General features: G+C 37.5%; 1 protein-coding gene across 7 annotated transcripts in view; it reads left to right on the forward strand.

The window, feature by feature from the left end:
- The first annotated feature begins 11206 nt into the window (after window positions 1-11206).
- cadpsb (Ca2+-dependent activator protein for secretion b) overlaps window positions 11207-24428 on the forward strand; it is a 106390-nt gene continuing 93168 nt past the window's right edge. For 5 of the 7 annotated variants that reach the window (XM_073851870.1, XM_073851872.1, XM_073851873.1 and 2 more), the window contains exon 1: window positions 11208-11836. In XM_073851870.1, coding sequence (XP_073707971.1) covers window positions 11498-11836 — 339 coding nt within the window. In that variant the 5' untranslated portion in view covers window positions 11208-11497. Of the gene's footprint in view, window positions 11837-24428 lie in introns of all 7 variants that reach the window. The other 2 variants (XM_073851876.1, XM_073851871.1) reach the window with 1 other exon arrangement.

The raw sequence follows: 24428 nt of genomic DNA on the forward strand, positions 1-24428 counted from the left end.
GTAGTAACATCTAGAAGCAATATGAATGCTCCTGAGCTAAATTTCGAGTGTCCCAGAAAAGGGTATGAATACTTATGCAACGGGATCTTTTCAGTTTTTTTATTTTTATAAGTTTGCACAAATGTTAAAAACCTATTTTTTGCTTTGCCATTATGGATTAGGGAGCATAGATTGATGTGGGAAAAAAGTAATTTAAAGTAGTTTAACTTAAGGCAGCAACGTAACAAAATGTGAAAAAAATGAAGGGGTATGAATAATTTCAAAAAGGCACTGTACATGTATTTTTGGTCCAGGGTTACGTCTGGTCACACTCACCCAAAATTTTTTCATTGTGTGAATTCTTGTTGTAATGACTGTATTTTGCATGCAAAATTTTGCTTTTAAGTTTTTATTATGGTCATAAAAACTGTTATTTCCTTCAAATCTTCAAACTCAAATCCTACATATATTATTTTGTTTTTTTCTTTGTCGTAAATTCTGTTTGGTTTAATAAGACAAAATCCAAATAGCCTCCTTTCTGGAACCTTTATATTTATTCAAAAATGTGACCCTGGACTACAAAACCTAAATAGCACAGGTATATGTAGCAGTAGCCAAGAATACATTGTATGGGTCAAAATGATAAATTTTTCTTTTATGGCAAAAATCATTAGGATATTAAATAAAGATCATGTTCTGTGAAGATATTTTGTACATTTCCTGTTGTAAATATATCAAAACGTAATTTTTGATTGGTAATATGGATTGCTAAGAACTTCAGATTATGTATAAATCTCAATTTCCAAAAATTGAGCCTTATGACTAGTTTTGTGGTCCAGGGTCACATTTGTTCATTCATGTATAAATCTGAATTTCAAAAAAATGACCCTTATGACTGGTTTTGAGGTCCAGGGTCACAAATGAAAATTCTGTCATCATTTCCCTACGGTAAAAGTCAGCTGGGTCCAGTGTTTATTTTGACCTCATTACTTTTCACTTACATTTGAAACATTTTTCAAAATATCTTCTTTTGGGTGAATTCCTTATAAGTACCTCTGGCTGAAAATTACAGATCATTCTAGAGTGATCTGATCATCATTCTTCTTCTTTTGCTGTAATAATAGAGATAGAAAGAGGTGAGTTCTAAGATGAGACTCACCTTAGAATGAAAGTCACTGCTGTTCTGCCTGGTGTTGTACCAGATCAAGGACCAGTGCTTTAAAGAGCTCTATATTTAGAAATAATGGTCCTCTTAAACATGGCTCTGTTCTAGAAAGGGGTACAGGGAGTAAAAGGCAGACGCCTGGGAGGATGCATGTAAAGCTGGACTCATCATGTAGTCTTTGATGAACCATACACATCTAAAAGATGACTAACGCATAAGTGAGAGGCTGTTGTGAGTTGTTCCAATTACAGTAGGTCTAATTCCGATCAATAAGACCTGAGGACTTGAAGTGTAGGTCTGATGAATATAGATCTAAAAGTCTACACAAACGTACATGTGGTCATGGAAACTGAAAAATAGGCGCATTCATCATATTTGTTCACAAGTGTCCCGTTTCATCGGTTTGTTTCCTATGAACATATAGAAAAGAGTGACTGAGGGACAAAAGGACAGAGAGACTGTTTGAGCTTTTCAAACACGTCTAGCCACTGAACCACTGATATTCACACATCCAGTCATTTTCCCATGACTCTGCCTAGTATTTCACACCCTGAACAGACACACACACATACACTGTTTAATAATGTCACACAGTCAAGAAGAAAGGCTGAGCTTTTTTAGAATTTTCTTACTCCATGACATTACAAGTTAAAGAAACCATGAAATGGCTTGACGAGTGTGATTTTCTTTCCTGTACTGATGTGTTTCCCATTGGAACTGGAAGAGATATCAAAGAAAAATAGTTCAATGTTCATGATTTGCTAGATAATAATGAGTGATATATTAAAAAGGAACATTTTTATTTGACAGTTTTCAAGAGATAAAACTGACTTGTTTAAGAGACTGAACTAAACCCCCTTTAACAATCTATTTGTCAATACATGTGCATATGTATGGAGAAGGGTGACTTGATGAATATGCAAATGATTGTTCAACTGATTGATTACCAGAACAGTGCACCTCTCCCCACACTCCCATCTCCTCAGTGTTGTTTCATTTTGTATCAGTCTAATTGCCTTACACAGTGCAAGGAAACAATGTTTAGAAGGAGATGTTTGTAGAATGAACGTGTCTGGCATGTCTAAATCGTGTACACAGACGTGTTCGCATTTTGAAAACTTGTTTATGGTTGTACAGGCAGAGAGAGGGAGCGTGGCCTATATTTTAGACTCTTATTAAAATATAGGGCTTGAAGAATGTAATTAATTATTTAAATTTGTTGCAGTTCTAAATCATATTTAGAGTGATGTTTCAGTATTTATTAGCAATCGTATTAAAGGAAAACACAGATGAACACAGTGAGAAATGCTATTTGTCATAGTCAATACTGCATGAGAATTTTCAGGAACAACTTTTCTTTTTATTTTATTACTTGTATTGCTCTATTAATTTTCTTTCTTTCTATATTTTCATCTTTTATGCATCCATATGTGCAGTATATACCCTACCAGTCAAAAGTTTTAAGATTTGTAAAGTTTTTTAAAGAACTCTCTTTTGCTCAACAAGCCTGCATTTATTTGATCCAAAGTGTGTTACTATTTTAACTGTTTTGTATTTGAATTAGTGGTGGGCCGTTATCGGCGTTAACGTGCTGCGTTAACGTGAGACTCATATCGCGCGATAAAAAAAATATCGCCGTTAATCTATTCTCAAAGTTGGGTTGGGAGCTGGGTCTAAACTACGCAAGATATGATGACTTTCACCTTGATATTTTAGCGCGGATGACGTATATCTAGTTGAATTGCACTGTAGGGGGCGAGAACGAGTCTTCAACTTCTGTGAAATTACCACATCAAATGAGACGTGCAAACATGGATGTAGTTATGAAGCCGCTTCAGGGCAGGTGCGTGCTTTGCTAGACCCTTTTTACTGGGGCACGTGCCCCAGTAAAATCTCAAGTTTGAGTTATAATTTACTTTGATAATCCCGAAATAAAGACATTAAACTATATGCAACAACTGAATTGACGCTTCTAAAAGCAACGCAGTTTATTGGAAGACTATGCACGCAGATAGGCTATCCATACCAAAGTCCCTTTAAGGCAAGTCATGTCACTCGGCGGCCATCTTTGAAACGCCTCTCGGGCATACAAGTGCAGCTCCTATCTGTTTGAATGGGGAAACATCAAATTCTCCAAAACTGTTCACCAAGTTTACGATTAAATTTCATATTTTAAATCTCCAAAGAAATCCAACAAGAACTGCCTCATAAATATGGTTCCTTGTGCTCCAATAGCGTGAAAAAACGCTTATTTTTCTGGCTAGATGAGCCAGTGCGCATGCGCAGTACTGAGCGCACGTAGATTGTTTCTATAGCAACCGGGACTTCGAACGGCAGCTGCAGTGACGCGCTGACTTTTCTAATCAACGATTGGCTCTTTCACTAAGAAGGCGGGGCTTCGCGGCCATAATGAGCGTTGCATTTTTCCCCATTCAAAACTACACGAGTGACATGTCTTGGGTATTCTATAGTATCTATAGTCTTTGTCCATACCCGCACGCCTGTGTATTTTACGGGAACGCGCACGTCGTACAGCCTTTTGCGCAGAAGTACTTGGTTACACAAGTCTGTATAGTTAATTGTGTTGTAAATGCAATTGTCAAGCAGTTTGTAATGCATTTTGGAAACAGGAGATGAGCGCCTGGTCTAATGCGCCACCTGGCTTGAGAAACCCGGTCTCAAAGACTTACTTTTAGTCATTATTTGGGTAGCACACATATTCTGAATGCCTTCAGCAGAATTCAAATTAGCCATTTTAATCTAGATTAATCTAGATTAATTTCAAGATTTAATCTAGATTAATCTAGATTAAAAAAATTAATCTATGCCCACCACTAATTTGAATATATTTTAAAATGCTATTTACTCCTGTGATTTCAAAGCTACATTTTTAGCACCATTACTCCAGTCAGATGATTCTTAAGAAATCATTCTAATATTTTGATTTGCTGCTAAAAAATGTGTTATTATGTTGAAAACAGCTAAATAGAATTTTTCAAGTTTCTTTGATGAATAGAAAGTTCAGAAGAACAGCATTTATCTAAAATAGATAACATTATAAATTACTTTATCATCACTTTTAATCAAATAAAAGCATCCTTGCTAAATAAAAGTATTAATTTCTATAATTTATTTTTACAAAAAAAAAAAGGAAAAAAGATTATACTGGCTTCAAGCTTTTGAATTGTATCATGTATAATGTTACAAAAGTGTTTTATTTCAGATAAATGCGTTGGGTCTTTCTATTCATCAAAGAATCCTGAAAAAATATACTCAACTGTTTTAAATATTGATATATACTGTATATATTGATTAAATATCAGCATATTAGAATGATTTTTAAAGGATCATGTCACACTGAAGACAGGATTTATGATGCTGAAAATTTAGCTTTGATCACAGGAATAAATTACATTTTTAATTATTTTCAAATAGAAAACAGTTATTTTAAATAGTAATTTTTTTTCTAAATTTTACTGTTTTTGGCTGTACTTTTGCAGGCTTGGTGAGCAGAAAAGACATTAAAAATCTTACTGTTCAAAAACTTTTGACTGGTAGTGTATGGATCTGATAGGTCATGTGCCACGGTTAGATTTGGCTTGACACTTCTGAGTGTTCAGCATTATTTTATGTACAGAGAGTGAGAGAGAGAGAGAGAGAGAGAGAGAGAGAGAGAGAGAGAGAGAGAGAGAGAGAGAGAGAGAGAGAGAGAGAAGATGACTGGCTGGTAGAAATCCTGAAATACAGCAATTATAGAACTGTCATGGCTAAAGTATTAAAGTCAAAGTAGACTGAGGAAAAAAGGACCAAAGCGAGGATGTGAAAATGGCAGGGTCAAGGCCAGCTCAAATCATTCTATTAATAACCCATTTTGTCTTTTTCTGCAGAAGAAGATATGGACAGAATAAAATGAACTGCTTCTGCCTCTATATTGTAAATTAATCACTGACATATTGTCAGATTTTGATATCTAATTTAAAAACATGTAACAAATGCATACAAATACCAAAAACTTTGACTTAAAATTATTGTTACATATACAGGGTATGATAGGGGCGTTGCTAGACCTTTTTTACTGGGGCACGTGCACTTTTGGGGAATTTCGGCGCGGGTATTAATACACATTGGAATGTATCATTTGCACGTGCTTTTGAGTCCTGCTTATTTAAAATGAAAGAGAGACTCATTTGCGCGCAGATCATTGTCTGTGCGCACACAGAACGCGAAAAGGAGAGTGACAGATTTAAACAATTGTTAAGGGAGTAGCCTAAGCAAATGTAATATTGATTTAATACAACAGTTCAATAACAAGAAAATATAAAATGTCTTACGTTGTCTGACTATCTCTATTGCCTGATTTTACTCTATTTTCTAAATGAAAATATTCCTAAATAAGTAACAGCTCAGCCGCTGCGCATCTCTAAAAGCAAAACAGCGGTGTTTCATTCATGAATGAAAGCGCGTTTTGAACGAATCTTCATTTCATGACCATCCATTCATAAAGACAGTCACTTGCTTCATTCCCGAATGAATCAGCCGTTCAACCGAATCATTTGTCTTACCGCCACCTGCTGGCGGATTTAGTGTCATTGTAACGTATACTTAAAACATTTGATATTTCTATATTAAAAATGTATATTTAAAACATTTATCTCAACATGAATTTATTTGCACTTATGCCACCTCTGAGCCTCGTTAAATGTCTTAATTTGCACCTACAAGCCACTTTTGTGTTCCATTGTGCCACCTCTAGTACAAATTATTTTTTATTAATACTAATTTTATATGATTGGTAATTTATTTGTCTTATTCTGCTATTATATTGTTTTAATTAGAAATTTTAAAAATAAAATATAATAAATACTTTTTTTTTAATTTGACAGATAATGACATTTAATAAACATTTAAAAATGCCATTACAAAGGTGAAAAGAAACTGCCACTGTAAATCACGTTTATGAGTCAATTATCACCTCAAGGCTAATTTTTTATCATAATTTATTATTATTAATCAGAAGATGCTTCTACATTTTTTAAATTAGGAGGACACTCACTATAAGAAGGGAAACTGCTTATAAAGTGGGTGTGTGACAGGTATGGCTGTGGAATGGTGTTTGGCAAAGATTTTTGGGAGGAAAAATTTTCAGTCAGAAGATTTTTTTTTGCTTTGATTCCTGAAAATGTTTAATGCATTAGACAATATATATATATATGAAGAAGCACAAGCTACCTTTAGGAATATCATAAATGCTGTAAAAAAACAAAACAAAAACAAAGCATCACCAGAAATGGATTCTTCCTCCAAGCCAAAAACACTGCAAGCCAATATTAGCTTTACCACACAAGTTCCTCCAACCTACAGAGAGATGGCGAAACATACATTGAAGCTGAAGTAAAGCAGGGCAGAGAGAAACTCAATCAATTATTGATGGTTAAGATGCAGAGAGAGTGCTGCTGCAGATGGAGCAAGTGTGTGTGTGTGTGTGTGTGTGTGTGTGTGTGTGTGTGTTGGGGGGGTGGGAGGGTGACAGGGGATCTGGAGAACCATTTGTGCCAACATCCGCCGGAGAAAAGCCCGGACAGGAAGTGCTAGCATAGCAGAACTGTTCTGGAAGCACCAGGGGTGGTTCCTGTGGTCTGGACCACTGAACATCTGTGCTTCAATACATGAAAGCAGACCTCCAAAGAGAATCTTTCATGGCCTGTATAATCTGATCATCCAATCTCATGACTGAACCAGACATAATGCAGTCATTTGGTTTGAGATCAGATTAAAAAAAAGAAATGTTTTACTAAATTTGTAGTTTTTAGTGAGTGAGTATTTGGTAGGATATTCTTACATAAAAAGTGGGCTGTTGTGTGTGCTGTATAATAGCTTTTGTTGGAGCGAGACATATTTTCATGATGTTTAGGTTCATCGACACATTCGAGGAGTGTGATTATTCTGAAATAAACCGAACACTTAGCTATATTTAGCAAATGTGTGAACATGCAGACGTGTTTTTGGAGATTACCGCTTTTAATGAACATCTGGTGTGATAGTCTGAACCACTGGGACTTTATATTTATAGTCTTAACTGCTAATTCTCCAGCAAGTGTGTGTTATAGTTGAAGGGTATTTCTTTTTCTATCCTTTTTCTTAGAAGTCTTTGTATATTGTCAAATACTGTCTGTTGCTTCACTTTGATTTCATAGTGGGTTAATAATCCTGATAAATGATGGAAATGCAGTCAGCACGATTGGAGTACATTTCCTCATCCATCAGGAAAATTCCCATAAGCCGTTCGATATATGACTATACACATAGCCAGGGACTAAGTTTTGCCACAGGGCTGTGTGTGATGATGACATTTATTATACATAAAGAATATAATGAATTTATTAGAGTTTCTAAATCATATTTTCACTAAATGATCAGAGTGAGGTTTTGGTGTATTTGTTAGCAATCCATGGTCAGGAAAGCATATAGATGAGCATAGTGAGAGATGATTCTCATCAATATTAAGCACTTTCAGAAACAATGTTTTTATGATTATAGTTTTCTCTTTTATGGTATCATTATTATAGAGTGCTGCATCTGTGATGTCACACACACACACACACACACACACACACACACAAGTACGTTGCCTTGTACTTGTACATGATTGTGATGACAATAAAGTTGAATCCAATCCAATATATATATATATATATATATAGTATATATTTTTTTATGTTTTTTAAAGTATTTTATGCTCTTCAAAGTTCCATTTATATGATCAAAATTCAATTCAAAATAACATTTTTTTTTATTTTCATATAATTTTAAATATATTTTACTTAAAATATATTTTTTTCTGTGATGTAAAGCTGTATTTTCATTAGCCATTACTCCAAACTTCAGTGTCACATGATCCTTCAGAAATCATTGTAATATACTGATTTATTACTTTTATTATCAACATTGGAAATAGCTGTGATGCTTAATATTTTTTTACAATCTGTGATACTTTTTTCCAGAAATATTTAATGAATAAAAAGTTAAAAAGAACAACATTTATGAAAATAGATTTGTTTTTAATATAAGTCTTTACTGTCATTTTTTTAAATCAATTTAACACATCCTTGCTGAATTAAAGTATTAATTTCCTTCAAAGAGAGAGAGAAAGAAAACATTTACTGACCTTAAACTTTGAATGAGGTGTTTGTTGTTGCAAAAGTTTTAAATAAATGCTGTTCTTTTCAACGTTTTATTTATCAAAGAATCCTGAAAAAAGTATGACAGGTAAAAAAAAATATTAAGCAGCACAAGCATTAGAATGATTTCTGAAGGATCATGACACTGAATACTGGAGCAATGATGCTGAAAATTCAACTTTGCATCACAGGAATAAATTATATTTTGAAGTATATTAAAATAGAAAACCATTATTTTAAATTGCATTAACATTTCACAATATTAAATTTTTTTCTGTATTTTTAATCAAATAAATGCAGCCTTGATGAGCAGAAAAGACCACTTTAAAAAGCATAAAAATCTCAAACTTTTGAGCCGCAGTGTATGAAAATGAACACAGATTTTTATTTCTTTCTTATTTCTAAGTCCAGTCCAGGCGTCTCTCTATATAATTATTATGCAATTTTCATGTTAAATGTTGTTTATCTGCACTATAGCTTTAGTTTGATTTCATAGTGGATGAATAATCCTGATAAATTATCAAAATGCAGTCAACATGATTGGAGTACATTTCCCCTATCCATCAGGAAAATTCACATAAGCCTCTGGATATATATAGCTATATGACTGTGCATAGTCTAGGATTAATTCTTGCCACAGGGCTGTGTGTGATGATAAAATCTGTCACAGTCACGAGACGGCAAGAATGTAAGCCAATAATGTTTAAAAATTCTGAAACATGAAATATGTATTTGTTTTTGAAGGCAACAGATCCTAAATCTTTTATGGTGAATGTCATAGTTGAGAAAGAGCAGGCCTTACATAAGGGTGGGGCTTGTCACAAATCAGACTATCCTTTTATCAGCTGCCACCGTAATTTATCTGCTTTTTTTTTCTTTGTGTCTGCTGTTTATTGATTTCGTCCCTTGTGGCTACAATTGGAAACACCTTATGTTGTGTTTTTGTTGCTCTATGACTTGCTCCTTCAGAAATCCCCTTAAAACGACCTTAAGACATGTAGCTTTAAGTAGGAAGAGAACTACAAACAAAACCCCCTACCACCAATGTGCCCTTGAGTCAAACACTTAACCCCAGGTTGCTCCACAGGGACTGTTGCCATAGTAAGGGAAGTCGCATTGGATAGAAAAGCTTCTGCTAAATGGCAAAGCTTGTGAGGACTGGATGTCTCTCTAAGGTGTAAAAAGTAAAAGATTTATCTATATTTAGCCAACTGAGCACAAACTAGTGGAGAATGTCATGTCTACTTTAAAAAAAAAAAAGAAAAGAAATAAAAAAGTATGTTTATTTTGCCTTTCTGACCTTTAAAATCACCTTCACTGGTGTAACCTAATGTATTCAGTTTATTTCAGCCAAATCAAATGATTTTGACTGCAATACAGCCAATTAATAACAATAATACCCACACAGCAAAAACAAAAACAAATCAAAATCATATATAATATATATATAATATAATACTTTAAAAGCACCCTGGACCACAAAACCAGTCATAAGTAGCACAGGTATATTTGTAGCAATAGCCGAAAATACATTGTATAGGTCAAAATGATTGACTTTTCTTTCATGCCAAAAATCATTAGGATATTAAGTAAAGATCATGTTCCATTAAGATGTTGTGTAAACGCAAATATATCAAAAAATTATTTTTGATTAGTAGTATGCATTGCTAAGAACTTAATTTAAAGGCGATTTTCTCATTTTCTCTTTTATTTTGCAACCTCAGATTCCAGATATTCAAATAGTTGTATCTCGGCCAAATATTGTTATATCCTAACAAACCATACATCAATGGGAAGCTTATTTATTCAGCTCATTATATTTATCATATGATGTATAAATCCTAATTTCAGAAAAATGTACCATTTTGACCATTATGTTTTGTGGTCCAGGGTCACATTTGTCAATTTTATGGGTCTGGCTTCTGGTCTCATCTATGTCTACCTATTTTTAGCTGTACAAAACAGCTTGTTTTGCTGCTTGATATTGCAAATTGGTATGTCTTACCATGTTATTTTAATGTATTATCTTATTTATGAACACACTAGTTTGCAGTGCAAACAGTTTTACCGTTTACTGCACATTGTTCTTTTTGTTATTTCCCTATAGCAGATAATGAACCAAAAGTCTTGTCCACAGGCTTACTTCCGTGGTAAAGAATAAGGTGAATAAGGATAGCCTATGAATTAAATAGTTCATAAATTGGTTATGCTTTCTTCACTGTAAAAAATATTGTTAGATGTTAATAAAACATATATAGTATGTTTTACAAGAAAATTGCATTTCAATCTTCATAATGTCACGTTTAATTCAATGTTACTGGTGGATTTTTAGTAATTAGGTTATTTGTGAAAGTTACTAAATTTTCCGAAAAAAATGGTTGTGAAAATTTTTTCTACACCTTTTTTTTCAGTGTTTTTTCAAATAGTTGTATCTCGGCCAAATATTGTCCTTTCCTAACAAGCCATGCATCAATGGAAAGCCTATTTATTCATCTTTCAGATGAATGAATTTACCCTTATGACTGGTTTTGAGCTCCAGGGTCACATATATGTTTATGATGTTTTAGGGATAGCCTACTAATTACATAAATAGTTCACAATTGTGACTATATAAGCATAATATAATAAATATTATAAATATAATATAATAAAGCATACATCTAATAAGAAACATGCAATATGTGGTGATGCAATATGGCAAGGTCCCTGTCCTGTGAGTGAAGTCCAGAGGTCAAATGAAATAACAGTACATTCTCGGTGTCAACTACCTTCACCATTTTTGCGACCGAAATGACCCGCTCTCTCATTCAGCACCGCGGACAGCGCCTGCGTCTCACGCGAGACTCAGCAGGAAGTAGCCATCATTCGCTCTTTTCATAGCGAGCGCCCCTCCCATCCCCTTTCCTCCCGAGTCCCTCGCAATGACTGGCGAACGGAGGCACAGCACGGAACACGTATGCAGCAGCAGCATCTTCGCTCTGGCCGTGTGAAGAGATTGCAGTGTCTGCTTCCGCACCCGAAGTGTTTCAGGATATTAAAAATTCACCAACACAGTCGACCAGCCCTCTGAATGCCGAGCGCTACGTCAACAGACTGATACGTTTCCACGCCGTAAACATCCCATCGTGCGTTTAATTCGCTTTTACGGTTAGGCGAGAGCTGTCAGAGAGCAAAAATGTTGGATCCATCCTCCAGCGAAGAAGAATCGGACGGGATAGTGGAGGAGGAAAGCCGAGAGGTGATGGCTCCCCAGTCCGGATCCTCTCGCATCTCCCCCAGCAGGACCAGCGAAAGCACCGATAGGCTCCAACCCGCCAGCCGAGGCTCCAGCGCCCGACCATCCAGCCCGAGCCCGTCGGCCGCCAGCGAGCAGGAAAAGGAGGACGTGGAGAAACTGCAGCGGGAAGAAGAGGAACGAAAGAAGAAGCTGCAACTCTATGTCTTTGTGATGCGATGCGTCGCCTACCCTTTCAACGCCAAGCAGCCGACCGACATGGCAAGGCGACAGCTGAAGGTAAGAGCTTGAGGTGTCCGGGTCTCACCTTGAGAAAAAACGTTATGCATCACAATGCACCTTCCATGTCATGCAAATACAAGCACTGAAACCCATGAGTATGCCAGGTTATATTACTCTCAAAGTGAGGGAGCATTGGTAAAATCTCCATATCCTGCATGGGACACCTATAAAATCACAGCCTTCATTTGCAGGCTGTTTTTTAAGCCAGAGAGGTCCTGTTGCGAGACCACAAAACCGAAGGAATTCGTGCACGTTCGGTCAAATTCGGCCGTACGAGACGAGCTCTAATTATAGATATTCTTCAAGAGGCTGATGGACCAAAATAAAGCGGTGTCATTGCCGTAGTACGGTCATGTGACTCGTTCACATTGGAAGTCGGTGGTAGTGTGCAGTGTTTCGGCCATAGGATATTCAGTTCCATTTGCGCCATCTCTCGCACCACTCATTCATCTTCCAAGGTGACTTTTGGTGTAACAGATGCGAACGCGGGATTCACTGTTCGGAAGGTCAAAAAAGCACAGCGAACGTATTTGTCATGTCACCTGATTATGTAAACAATTCCTCTTGTTTTATCATAGTAAAAACGAAAGTTCATCATAATTTGCTTTCATTTTTGTCATTTAATTTACGCACGTTATTTTATCATGCTATGCTGTTGATAAACAAGTCTAAATGAAATGCAACAAATCTAACGTGTGTTTAGAAATTATGCTAAGAGTTTTATTTGCATGCAATTGACTTAATGGAAGAAACAAAAGAAACCTGTTATGGCCATCCTACCATAAACATGTTTCCTTGTTCAAAGAGGTATCTTTCAGAGGTCCCATCCAATTTCCCTCAGATATTGATCCAAGCTGATCCCTGACTATTTACAACATGCTCTGAAACCACAGTTAACAGCTAGAGTTACTGCTAGAGTAAGTGACAAAAGGAAAAACATCTGTTCTTTTGTCCATTCTTATTCTGACTTGCGCATTTGCTATTGCACACTTTTTTCTAAAAGATTTAGATCATCAAACAAAGACTGTTGTTTATATGGATTTGACCTGACTACTGTTATTTTCACAGTATGATTTTCACAATTAAATTTGGGATATATATAGCATGTATGATGTGTAAAATAAAAAAGGTATGTGACATTGTCAACGTAGCGTCATATTTGGTTATGCAATATGGCTTAGTCAGATGAGAACACAATAGACCTCATTGAAAATCTGCATGCGTTTGTCCCACACTATTGTTATTCAATGCCTCACGTGAGGCCAAAGAGGCCATTATATAGATGTAAAAGCTTTGATCAGTAACATTGCATTGGAATACCTGCTGTTTGTCATTATAAGAAGTCAAAGCTCTGATCTTCACAATGCATGCCGGTTCAGTCAAATGAGTCAGGGCAGGTGGAATTTGGGTCATAACAACGAATCTCAGAGTTGAGTCACTGTTAAGGTCCTTTAGGTTCAATAGAGTCATTGCAGTCAATCACTTCAGTGACTCAGAATCATTCATGTGAATCATCGACATCAAGGACATCTATCAAGAGCAGGGTCGAAACACGGGTATAATTCAGTTTTTTGTTGACGGGACTAACACCATTGAGACGTATGGCAAATTGGTTAAAGATTGAGTTATAAGAAGCTTTATTAAAAAGATTCATACACCATGTTGTGCTATAGTCATTTTAAGATTAGATTTTCCCAATAGTATTCATATAGTATGACAGTCACCTGTTTACTCACTAAATATAAATCTGAACTTAAAATCATTGCATATAGGTCTAGATAATAAATGGAAATGAAAATATACCCACATATGTGCACACTGACACTCAGTTTATACAAAATAACATCCTGAAGTTGAAAAACAACAATTTCAAATGATCAAAAAACACGTTGATTGATACTTTTCTGAAGTGTTAGATGAAAAAGATCATTTAATTAAAAAAAAAAAAACACCTGGAAAAATTGGATTCTCCCAAATGAATTTTGGGAAATCATCACTAAAATTCATTAAATTTTTTCTTCTTTTTTAAATCTCTTTGGGCTGCGCTACTTTATTTGTAGAAAGCTTGACTAGTAGTTTTATGGGTACTTATTCAGCTAATGTGATATCGGAAGAGCTTAGGGGTTTGGGGGTAATGGCTGTAGCATATGTTTCATTAAGTAATCACAGTTTTTCTATCATGAAGAAAATCTAATCTTCATGCATTATTTCGTATGCGTATAGAGTCGCTTGATTTTCTGTCTCTGCTATTTGACTGTAAGGGACACAGTGTATGTTATTTACCAGGCTCATGTCCAAATGTTCACCTAAAACATGCTAGGTCATGATGATTTTGTTGCAAGCTCAAGTCATTGTGAATGGACATTGTAATCTGTTCTAATAATATAATGCATTCTGTCTCAACATAAATTTAAATCACAAACATACGTTGGGAATATTCTTATTAAATTTGCTATCAATTATATGCCCATTTCTACTCTTGGGTATCACTGAGTGTAGCTCCTGGCTAATAATAAAACTTATTCAGTTCTTGTTTATTCAAAGCATCCAAGAAGATACAGTGCAATCAAGCCCAGAATTAGATTTAAAATCTTTGCTCTTTTAAAAGGCTGCTTTCCAAGCTTGGATGAGTTTTTCATCTAAGTTTGGTGCATCTAAAGGGCTTATCACGGTTCACATCTTCAGCGAGCTGCTCATTACTCAGCCTTCCAATGCTCGGCCAGTTCATTATGAAATTCAATAATGTTGAATGACAGCCTTGTTGTTTCCATATGAATCACTTTCATTTTCTTACCTAGTGTAAGTCCAGGAGGTCATTGTACTGTGCATTTCACCTTTTACAATAATTTGTATGCTGTCAGGAGCATCTCCTGTACTCACCCTGTATCTGCTCTCATGAGCCTCTGGTCTGGGCCGACAGCCCTTGCTTGAACCCAGATGATACAGGCACACGATAGAGATCTCTCAGCAGTTTTGTTCACGGGCCTTGGGGGAGGATAGAATTTCAATTATCTCTATCCTTCCCGTGTTTGATTTCATCACTGATAGATGGTAGATGTCCCCCCATTTCAGCAGATAAGGTGGTCTCGTAACAAGGGCACATCAGAGGCCCTTACAGACTCCAGACACTCTAGCTTTATGATGCACCTATAAACTGAAGCATTAGGATTTTCATTAGATCAGTACATACTTCCCTGTGTGTACATCGTGCTGAGAGATCACACCTCCTAAAATAATCCCGGCGGTGACAGCTTTCAAGGGCTCATTGTCTTTTACTTAGCTGGCTAAGCAAATCTTTGTGTCATTTCAGCTGAACGTATCTGCTTCTTTCCTATCCTGTTCTCTTTTACCTTTATTTTGACCTTCCTCTTCTTCTGTGTTTTACTTAATGACCTGGTATTTTAGGTCACAATTAATAGGATCTGCTTTCAAAAAATATACATACATAAATATTCAACAGCTAGTTCTGCTCCTTGTATTTCATAGTTTTTTTAAGCAGCTTCAAGTTGCATTGTTACACCAATACAGCAGTGATTTTTGTGAGTCATTTGAATCATTCATTCAAATTAGCCCTTAAAACACTGGTTTGTTTAGGAACCAACCAACTACGAGTGAGTCATGCAGCTGTTCACTCAATTATTTCAACAAAACTGATTCATTCAGAAAAAAAAAACATCTCTACTGAATCTTGCTGAATTGTGTTTATTGAACTGGTATATTAAAATACAAAGCAGCAATGGTTCAAGGGTAGAGAAAAATGTCTTTGAATGTCTTTACATTATTTATTTAGCAAATGCTTTTATGTGTGTGTATATATATATATATATATATATATATATTAGGGCTGTGCAATATGGACAAAATAATCATATTGCGATTTTTTTGAACGAATATTGCGATTGCGATTTTATTTGCGATTTTTTTATTTTATTTTATTTTTTGCTCTTTCAAACAAGTTACATACATACATTCTAAATGTATTCAGTGCACAAGAAGTGCATAACAAAACATTTCACCATGAAATAACATAGTATTAAGTTTAATAAACAAAACTGTAGTAAAATTGTCTTTAAAACAGACAACATAAAATAAATAAGCCATTTTACTTTTTTCCCGGTACTTTAGCCTACTTTGTGCAATAACGAATACATTCATTTCAGTGGAAAAATAAGTCCAAAACTCTAAACTTTAACATTTTGAGGGTTCTAAAATCTTTTTTTTTTTTTAGATATTCTTATGTGTTTTAATTCTTCTGATAATGAAAAAGCATAAACATTTATTTATTTTTAATCAAATGAAAAATAAACCCTTTTAATTTTTGTCAAACAAACAGAAATTTACTGTTAAAATCAATGCGTGGAAAAAAAATTATATTCAGTTTAAAACGTTTAAATAATAATTAAGTGGTTAATCTTGTTTTTTATCATATATATTTTATGTAAATTATTTAAATAGGAATATATAAACACCTACATTATACTGTACAAAAGTAATACAGGACTAATATTGTTCTGTTACATGTTAAACCATACTTTTATTTTGACAGGTTGCAGTGAAGTTTCTGTGTGTATTTGATGCTAGTTTTCTCAAATGAAACGGTAAAAGTGAAACTCACAGCAGCGATTTGGCGATTGAGTTTATCTGTTCATGTGAGATCCAAATGCCAAAAATTAGCGGGAGCGTCACGTGTGCTTCAGTCTGCATGTAGTAAAGAAATAAAACGCATCTCTGCCATTCATACATACAGAAGCAAACGGAACATGCAGGATTCATATTAAAATGGTCTTTTTGCATTTCAGTTTTCACAGACACTAGTCCATATCGCGATTTGAATTAAGTGACAGACCAACTTTTGATTTATTAATCCAAAAATCGACAAATTACATGGCATTCCGCGCTATAGTAAATTAGGTTTTTATGAATGGAGTCCGCGATCCAGTCCGTGTTTTCTTGGAGGAGACATTGTAATCACGCGACCATGAAGAGACAGAAATGACATGCCTTAGTGTAAATAAGATAAATAACATAAGGCAATTTAGTATGTTTAATAAAAGAACTATGTATAGACCTGTTCTATAGGAAAGATAACCTTAAATGACTTCTATTGTGATGTGGCGCTATATCGAAAATAAAATGAACTTGACGTTCAAGGGGGACGGGGGGGCTGTTGGGGGGACAGATAAAATCGCAGCCTTGTGCGGTTTAGAAATCGCATGTGCTTAAATCGCGATTTTTTTGCGATTGCGATTAATTGCACAGCCCTAATATATATACATACATGTTAGGATAAGACAATATTTGGCCGGGTGCAAAAAAATCGAAATATTGAGAAAATCACTTTTAAAATTGTCCAAATCAAGTTCTTAGCAATGCATATATCTAATCAAAAATTAAGTTTGGATATAATTAAGAAAAAAAATATGTTCTTTACTTAATATCCAAATGATTTTTGGCTATTGCTACTTTTTACTTAAGACTTAACTTAAGGTCCAGGGTCACACACACACACACACACACACACACACACACATACATATATATATATATATATATATATATATATATATATATGTCACAGCATACAAGGAGGCAGAAACGGAGGTAAGTATAAAATGTACGTTTATTGACAGGTTGGTGAGTATATTGAAGCAGGTATTGAAGAGAGTATTCTTATCTGAGAAGTTCCAGAGTACGTGCGAGTAAATCCAACAGGAGAAACAGTTAAACATAGAGTCCAAAATAGTCCAAGAGATGTGCGATCGCAGGGATGTGATCTGCAGATCAGACAACGAGGAATGAACCAGTCCGGGTATATATAGGGGAGATAATTGGATTCAGGTGAGTAATCAGTAGTCAGGTGACTGTGACCGTGTGTGTGTCTTCAGGGGGCGTGGCTGGTGGATCTGGCTGTGGTAGAACTCTGACATTACCCACTCCTCCAGGGGCGGCTCCCGATGCCCCTCTCCGACGTCGAGGACGACCTCGACCACGAGGGGCAGGACATTCTCTGGTGGAAGTCTGTCAGAAGTTGTGGATCGAGGATATCGTCTCTGGCCACCCATGATCTTTCCTCCGGGCCGTACCCCTCCCAGTCGACAAGATATTCCAAGCGGTTACCCCGACGTCGGGAATCCAGGATCTCTCTTACGGTGTATATTGAGGGTTGATCCAGGATATCGGGAGGAGGGGTCTCAGCTTCAGCTCCAGGATCATCTGTGGCAGAGGGAAAGTAGGGTTTAAGGAGTGAAACATGGAATGTAGGATGGATTCTGTACCTGGGTGGGAGCTGAAGCTGATATGTCACTTCATTGATCTGCCTCAGGACCTCGAATGGACCAATGTAGCGGGGACTCAGCTTCTTGCAAGGTAACCTCAGCCTGATGTCTCTAGTAGATAACCACACCTTGTCTCCAGGTTGGTATAATGGAGTGGGTCTTCTACGAGCATTGGCGAATTCCTTGTGGCGTCTGCTGGCTCGTTGGAGGTGTTGGTGAGCTGAGTCCCACACTCTCTCGCTCTCTCGGAACCAGTAGTCTACAGCTGGAACATTCGTGGGTTCCTCCGTCCAGGGGAACAGCGGTGGCTGAAAACCGAGTATGCACTGAAAGGGGGTTAGTCCGGTGGTATCCTGACGTAGAGAGTTCTGTGCATACTTGGCCCACGGGAGGAACCTGCTCCAGCTGTGTTGGTCAGCAGAACAGTATGACCGGAGGTAATGTCCAAGCTCTTGGATCTTCCTCTCAGTCTGGCCGTTGGTTTGAGGATGGTATCCTGAGGAGAGATTAACAGAAACACCAAGTGACTTGAAAAATGACTTCCAGACGTGGGAAATGAAGAGTGGCTTCTTGGATCCAGGTGTCAATATCCCACTGGATGGGGCTAACAATGAGGTCAGTGGGGATGATGTTCTCTGGTTCAACAGCAGCATCGTAGGAGAATTGTCTGGATAGAGCATCAGCTGGTATGTTCTTGGATCCGGGACGGTAGGTGATCTTGAATTGGAAACGAGTGAAGAACAATGCCCATCTGGCCTGACGGGGGTTGAGTCGTTTGGCTTCTCGAAGGTATTGAAGGTTCTTATGATCTGTGATGATGGTAAACTGATGGTTAGCCCCTTCCAGCCAATGACGCCACTCTTTCAAGGCGAGTAACTCTCGATTGCCTACATCATAATTTTGCTCCGCCGGAGACAGTTTCTTGGAGTAGTAGGCACAGGGATGGAGGAGAGTGGAATCACCAGCTGTTTGAGACAGCACTGCTCCGACGCCGATGGTGAATGCATCTACCTCAACTACAAACGGCAGATCGGGGTTGGGATGATGTAGGAGAGGAGCAGTGCTGAAGATCTTCTTGAGCTGTTGGAATGCTTCGTGGGCAGAGTTGGTCCAGACCAGATGTTTGGGTCGACCACGTAGGAGGGAGGTCAGAGGTGCAGTGATAATACTGTAATCCTTGATGAACCGGCGGTAGAAGTTGGAAAAACCAAGGAAGCGTTGAAGTTCCTTGACAGTACTGGGTTTTGGCCATTTCAGGATGGACTGCACCTTGTCCAGGTTCATCTGCACACCCTCGGGGCTGATGTTGTAACCCAGGAACTGAATTCTAGTCTGGTGGAACTCACACTTCTCAAGCTTGAGGTATAACTGATGTTGACGTAGGACTTGAAGGACCTGACGGACGTGCTGGCGATGTTTGGCCTGGTTCCGGGAATAAATCAAAATGTCGTCAATATAGACTACCACAAACTTATGCAAGAATTCCCGGAACACCTCGTTCATAAACGTTTGGAAGACTGAGGGACAAACCGTACGACATAACCAGATGTTCGTAGTGGCCAGCAGGTGTTATGAATGCTTTCTTCCACTCATCTCCCTCACGAATACGAACAAGGTTATAAGCACTCCGCAGGTCCAGCTTGGAGAAGATGTGAGCCCCACGGAGTTCCTTGAGGGTGGCAGGAATGAGTGGAAGAGGGTATGGTTGTTGAATGATTTGTGAGTTAAGCAGACGATAATCAGTACATGGACGGAGACCTCCATCCTTCTTACCCACGAAGAAGAAGCTTGAAGCAGCTGGTGAGGTGGATGGACGGATGAATCCTTGCTTCAAGGCTTCCTGGATGTACTCCTCCATCGCCTGGCGCTCCGGGTTGGACAATGGGTAGATGCGTCCTTTGGGTAATTGAGCCCCAGGTAGCAGGTCGATGGAACAGTCCCATGGCCGGTGGGGAGGAAGTTGGGTGGCAGCTTGCTTGCTGAATATGTCTTTGTAATCCATTTACTCCGCTGGGATATCCACACTGCTCTCAGTCTCAGGACTTTCAATCTTGGTTGATGCGACGGTCAGAGGAGCAGAAACTGGAGAAGGTAACCGGGTTAAACAGTTCTTCAGGCAATGTTTACTCCACCCGATGATGTCACAGGGGTCCCAGCGGAGTTCAGGATGGTGGCGATGGAGCCATGGATGTCCCAGAATGATATCAACAGTGGAATTCTCCAGTACCAGAAACTTGATCTGTTCTTGATGAAATAATCCAACTTGAAGAGTGATAAATGGTGATGAATACCGAATCCGCCCACGTCCGAGTGGTTTCCCTTGAATGGTTTTGACGGAAAGTTCAGGACTATGACGGTGACGTGGCAGGCGAAGGAGATCTAAGCATTCTTGTGAGATGAAGTTTCCCGATGAGCCTGAGTCAAGTAGGGCAGAGACACAGAGATCTTGTTCAGCAGTATGAAGAAGTGAAACGGGTATGAGAGTCAAATGAGCAGTTTCAATGTCAGATTGAATTGTACTCACCACCGGACGTGGGGGTCTGACGGGACAGGTTCGCAGTAGATGACCAGGTTGTCCACAGTATAAACAGAGTTTTTCTTTGATTCGGCGTTGGCGTTCCTACCATGATAAGCGTGTGGAGTCAATTTGCATGGGTTCTGGTACTGGAGAGCAAGCTGCCACCATAGCAGGCTGAGGAGCGGTTTCTGATGGCTGGCAGGCGGCTAGGCGCTGGGATACCCGCGTCGCTCGTTGTAAAAAAGTCTCCAACCCGATGTTATCGTCATAGATGGCCATGGCAGCGCGGATGTCTGGGTGGAGACCGTGACGATAGGCACCCAGCAGAGATATCTCATTCCAGCCACTAGCCGCCGCCAGCGTTCGGAACTGAAGGGTGTATTCGTGGATGGAAGAAGAGCCTTGTTGCAGTCGGAATAGTTGGTCAGAAACGGTGAGTACATCTGTGGTTGTACTGAAAACCTCAGAGAAATGACATGTAAATTGCTCAAAGGACTGAATTATAGGAGTTTTAGCTTGCCATATTGATTTCGCCCATTATAGGGCTTTTCCGGTGAGTAAAGAAATGAGAAACGCTACCTTAGATTCGTCCATAGGGAATTGCTGTGGTTGCATTTTGATAAATAGTTGGACCTGAAGCAGGAAACCGCTACACTCAGCTGCTTCTCCCGAAAACATGTTTGTTAAAGCCACGGGACTTCCTGAGGCAGATGGTGGCGCGGGAGATGGTGTTAGCGCCGCTTTGAAGGCTTTGATGAGTTTGGTGAGTTGATCTGGTGTAGGTGTTTCCTCGTTGTCCATTATGTTGTTGGTCTGATCTTCTGTCACAGCATACAAGGAGGCAGAGACGGAGGTAAGTATAAAATGTAAAAGGTAAGTTTATTGACAGGTTGGTAAGTACATTGAAGCAGGTATTGAAGAGAGTATTCTTATCTGAGAAGTTCCAGAGTTCGTGCGAGTAAATCCAACAGGAGAAACAGGTAAACATAGTGTCCAAAATAGTCCAAGAGATGTGCGATCGCAGGGATGTGATCTGTAGATCAGACAACGAGGAATGAACCAGTCCGGGTATATATAGGGGAGATAATTGGATTCAGGTGAGTAATCAGTAGTCAGGTGACTGTGACCGTGTGTGTGTGTGTCTTCAGGGGGCGTGGCTGGTGGATCTGGCTGTGGTAGAACTCTGACAATATATATATATATATATATATATATATATATATAATTTTTTAATCTAATTAATTACATGATGTGTTGATTAATTAATCTAATTAATCACATATAAATCGAAAAATTAATTTGACTGTGAAAATACCCGCAAAAGATTATTTAAAGCTATTTTTGTCTTAAATGAGAAAGTAGCAAGTAGACATTACAAATTGTAGCTTTAGATTTTTTTTTTATTTGAATCAGCATAAAATATATTACACATAAAAATTTAGGCTGAAACAGCCCTTTTAAGGTGAGCTATCCCTTTAATGTTTTTATTATTATATTTTAATAAAATTATACTCTAAATAAACTAAATCTGCCAGCAGGTGGCGGTAAATGTTTTAATGAGTCATTTACATAATTCGTTCAAAACGCTGATTCATTCAGAAACTAAATACCGCCGTTTTGCTCGGAGACGCACAACAATTCTGCTATGCCTTTAAAGGTAATATGTTTTCTGCACAATTGAGCACAAACACATAATATAATGTTTAAAATATAACACAATATCAAATCACATTTAAGCTTGTGATAGATAGGGACAAAATCAGCAATAGTGTCATATTGCTCTTGCTGCCTGTGTGAAATCGTGTATATACTGTGTATATATATATATATATATATATATATATATGTGTGTGTGTGTGTGTGTGTATGTATGTATGTATGTATGTATATACGATTTCATAGTTCATTTGTTTACATTTCAGAGCTGTTTTATTAGATTTTTACCTTCCCTAAATTGAGTCAGGATAAAGCTTCTATGCTCAGATAAAGATAAACACACCAGTATTAAGGTTGCACATCTGCATTATTGTCTGCTGTTGTGTGCATTTGCATGTGATACAGGGGCGTAGATTTAGGGTGGACGGTGGGGATGTGTCCCCACCAATATCCTCCGACCATTGAAATGTCCCCACCAATAATTTAATCCACTTAAAAAAAAAAATTGCGCTGTCAACATTAACCTAGACACGCAGAAAGGGATAAATCACGTTCTCTCCTTGAGTCCTCCCGCCCCCAAAACACATATGTGACCCTGGACCACAAAACCAGTCTTAAGTCGCTGGGGTATATTTGTAGCAATAGCCAAAAATACATTGTATGGGTCAAAATTATTGATTTTTCTTTTATGCCAAAAATCATTAGGAAATTAAGTAAAGATCATGTTCCATGAAGATTTTTTGTAAAATTCCTACTGTAAACATATCAAAATGTAATTTTTGATTAGTAATATGCATTGTTAAGAACTTAATTTGGACAACTTTAAAGGTGATTTTCTCAGTATTTTGATTTTTTTGCACCCTCAGATTCCAGATTTTCAAATAGATGTATCTCGGCCAAATATTGTCCTATCCTAACAAACCATACATCAATAGAAAGCTTATTTATTTAGCTTTCATATGATGGATACATCTCAGTTTTGTAAAATTGAACCTTATGACTGGTTTTGTGGTCCAGGGTCACATATGAACATTTTGATTGGCTGTGCCTTTCCTTGCTATCATGTGAGAGGCTATGGCTGCGTTCAGATACAAGCAGCGCCAAAAATGCAATGGATTTTTTTCCCGTGCAAGTATAGGTGTGTTGTGTGACATGTGAGGATGGCGGAAGCAAAAACAAAGAAGCTGGACATAGGGAGCTTTTTTTCAAAGAAAAGTGTAAGTCACTTCAAGTTCGCTAGTGAATCCATCAAAATCCATCAAAGTAACGACAACAGTTAACGTTAATGCTAGTGGTTTTTTTTTTTTTTTTTTTTTTTTTTTTTTTACAGCTTTGACGCACATTCATTACAGCAGGGTAATCTATAGTCTGTGAATACATCTTAAAACTAACAGCAGATTAAACAGCTAAATGTAAAAGTATAAATATGATCCCTGTCAGTTCTCCTAATCTAATGACGACTATTTGTCAGAAATTAGTCTTGTGAAAGTAATTGATATTCTACATACTAATATTGCCATGCAATTGTCTATTGCAGTTCACCAATAGACAAACCACTTTGCACAAATAGTTTTAAAAATGCATTCACTGACTTGGCAAACATTAATGATTTGATTCGAGATTTGCACACTAAGACTGAAATAAAAGTGAAGTGAAATAAAATGATTGCTGTTTAAATGGCATGTTTATCTTTATTAAACTATCTTTTTGTCAGTTATTAAACATTCCTTTAACATTACACTATTCCTTAATTTAACTTAATGAATTGCATTTCGAGTGGATTAATATCAATCGAAGCATTGCTAGTATTAATGTAAAGTGATTTTGCATTTTGTTGCATATTAAAAAAACATGCATTCCGTGGACAGAGTTGGGGTGGGGGTTGGTGGGCGGGGCATGGGGGGGTAGGGGGTGTTGTCATAGGTCCCCACCAATGTCCAGAGCAAATCTACGCCCTTGGTGTGATATCACATGTTGACAGGCTTAGCTTGACTATTGTTTGTGTTGCACAGTCACACCTTGTAAAGACTGTAGACCTTGTGAAAAACGGCACAAAGGGACTGCAGTGTTATACTGTCACTCACAGCTAGCCCTTTTATCTATGTACAGGCCTTTAATAGATGCTGTATTTGAAATCTAA

This window comes from Garra rufa, chromosome 12, assembly GCF_049309525.1.
Source record: "Garra rufa chromosome 12, GarRuf1.0, whole genome shotgun sequence".
Lineage (NCBI taxonomy): Eukaryota > Metazoa > Chordata > Actinopteri > Cypriniformes > Cyprinidae > Garra > Garra rufa.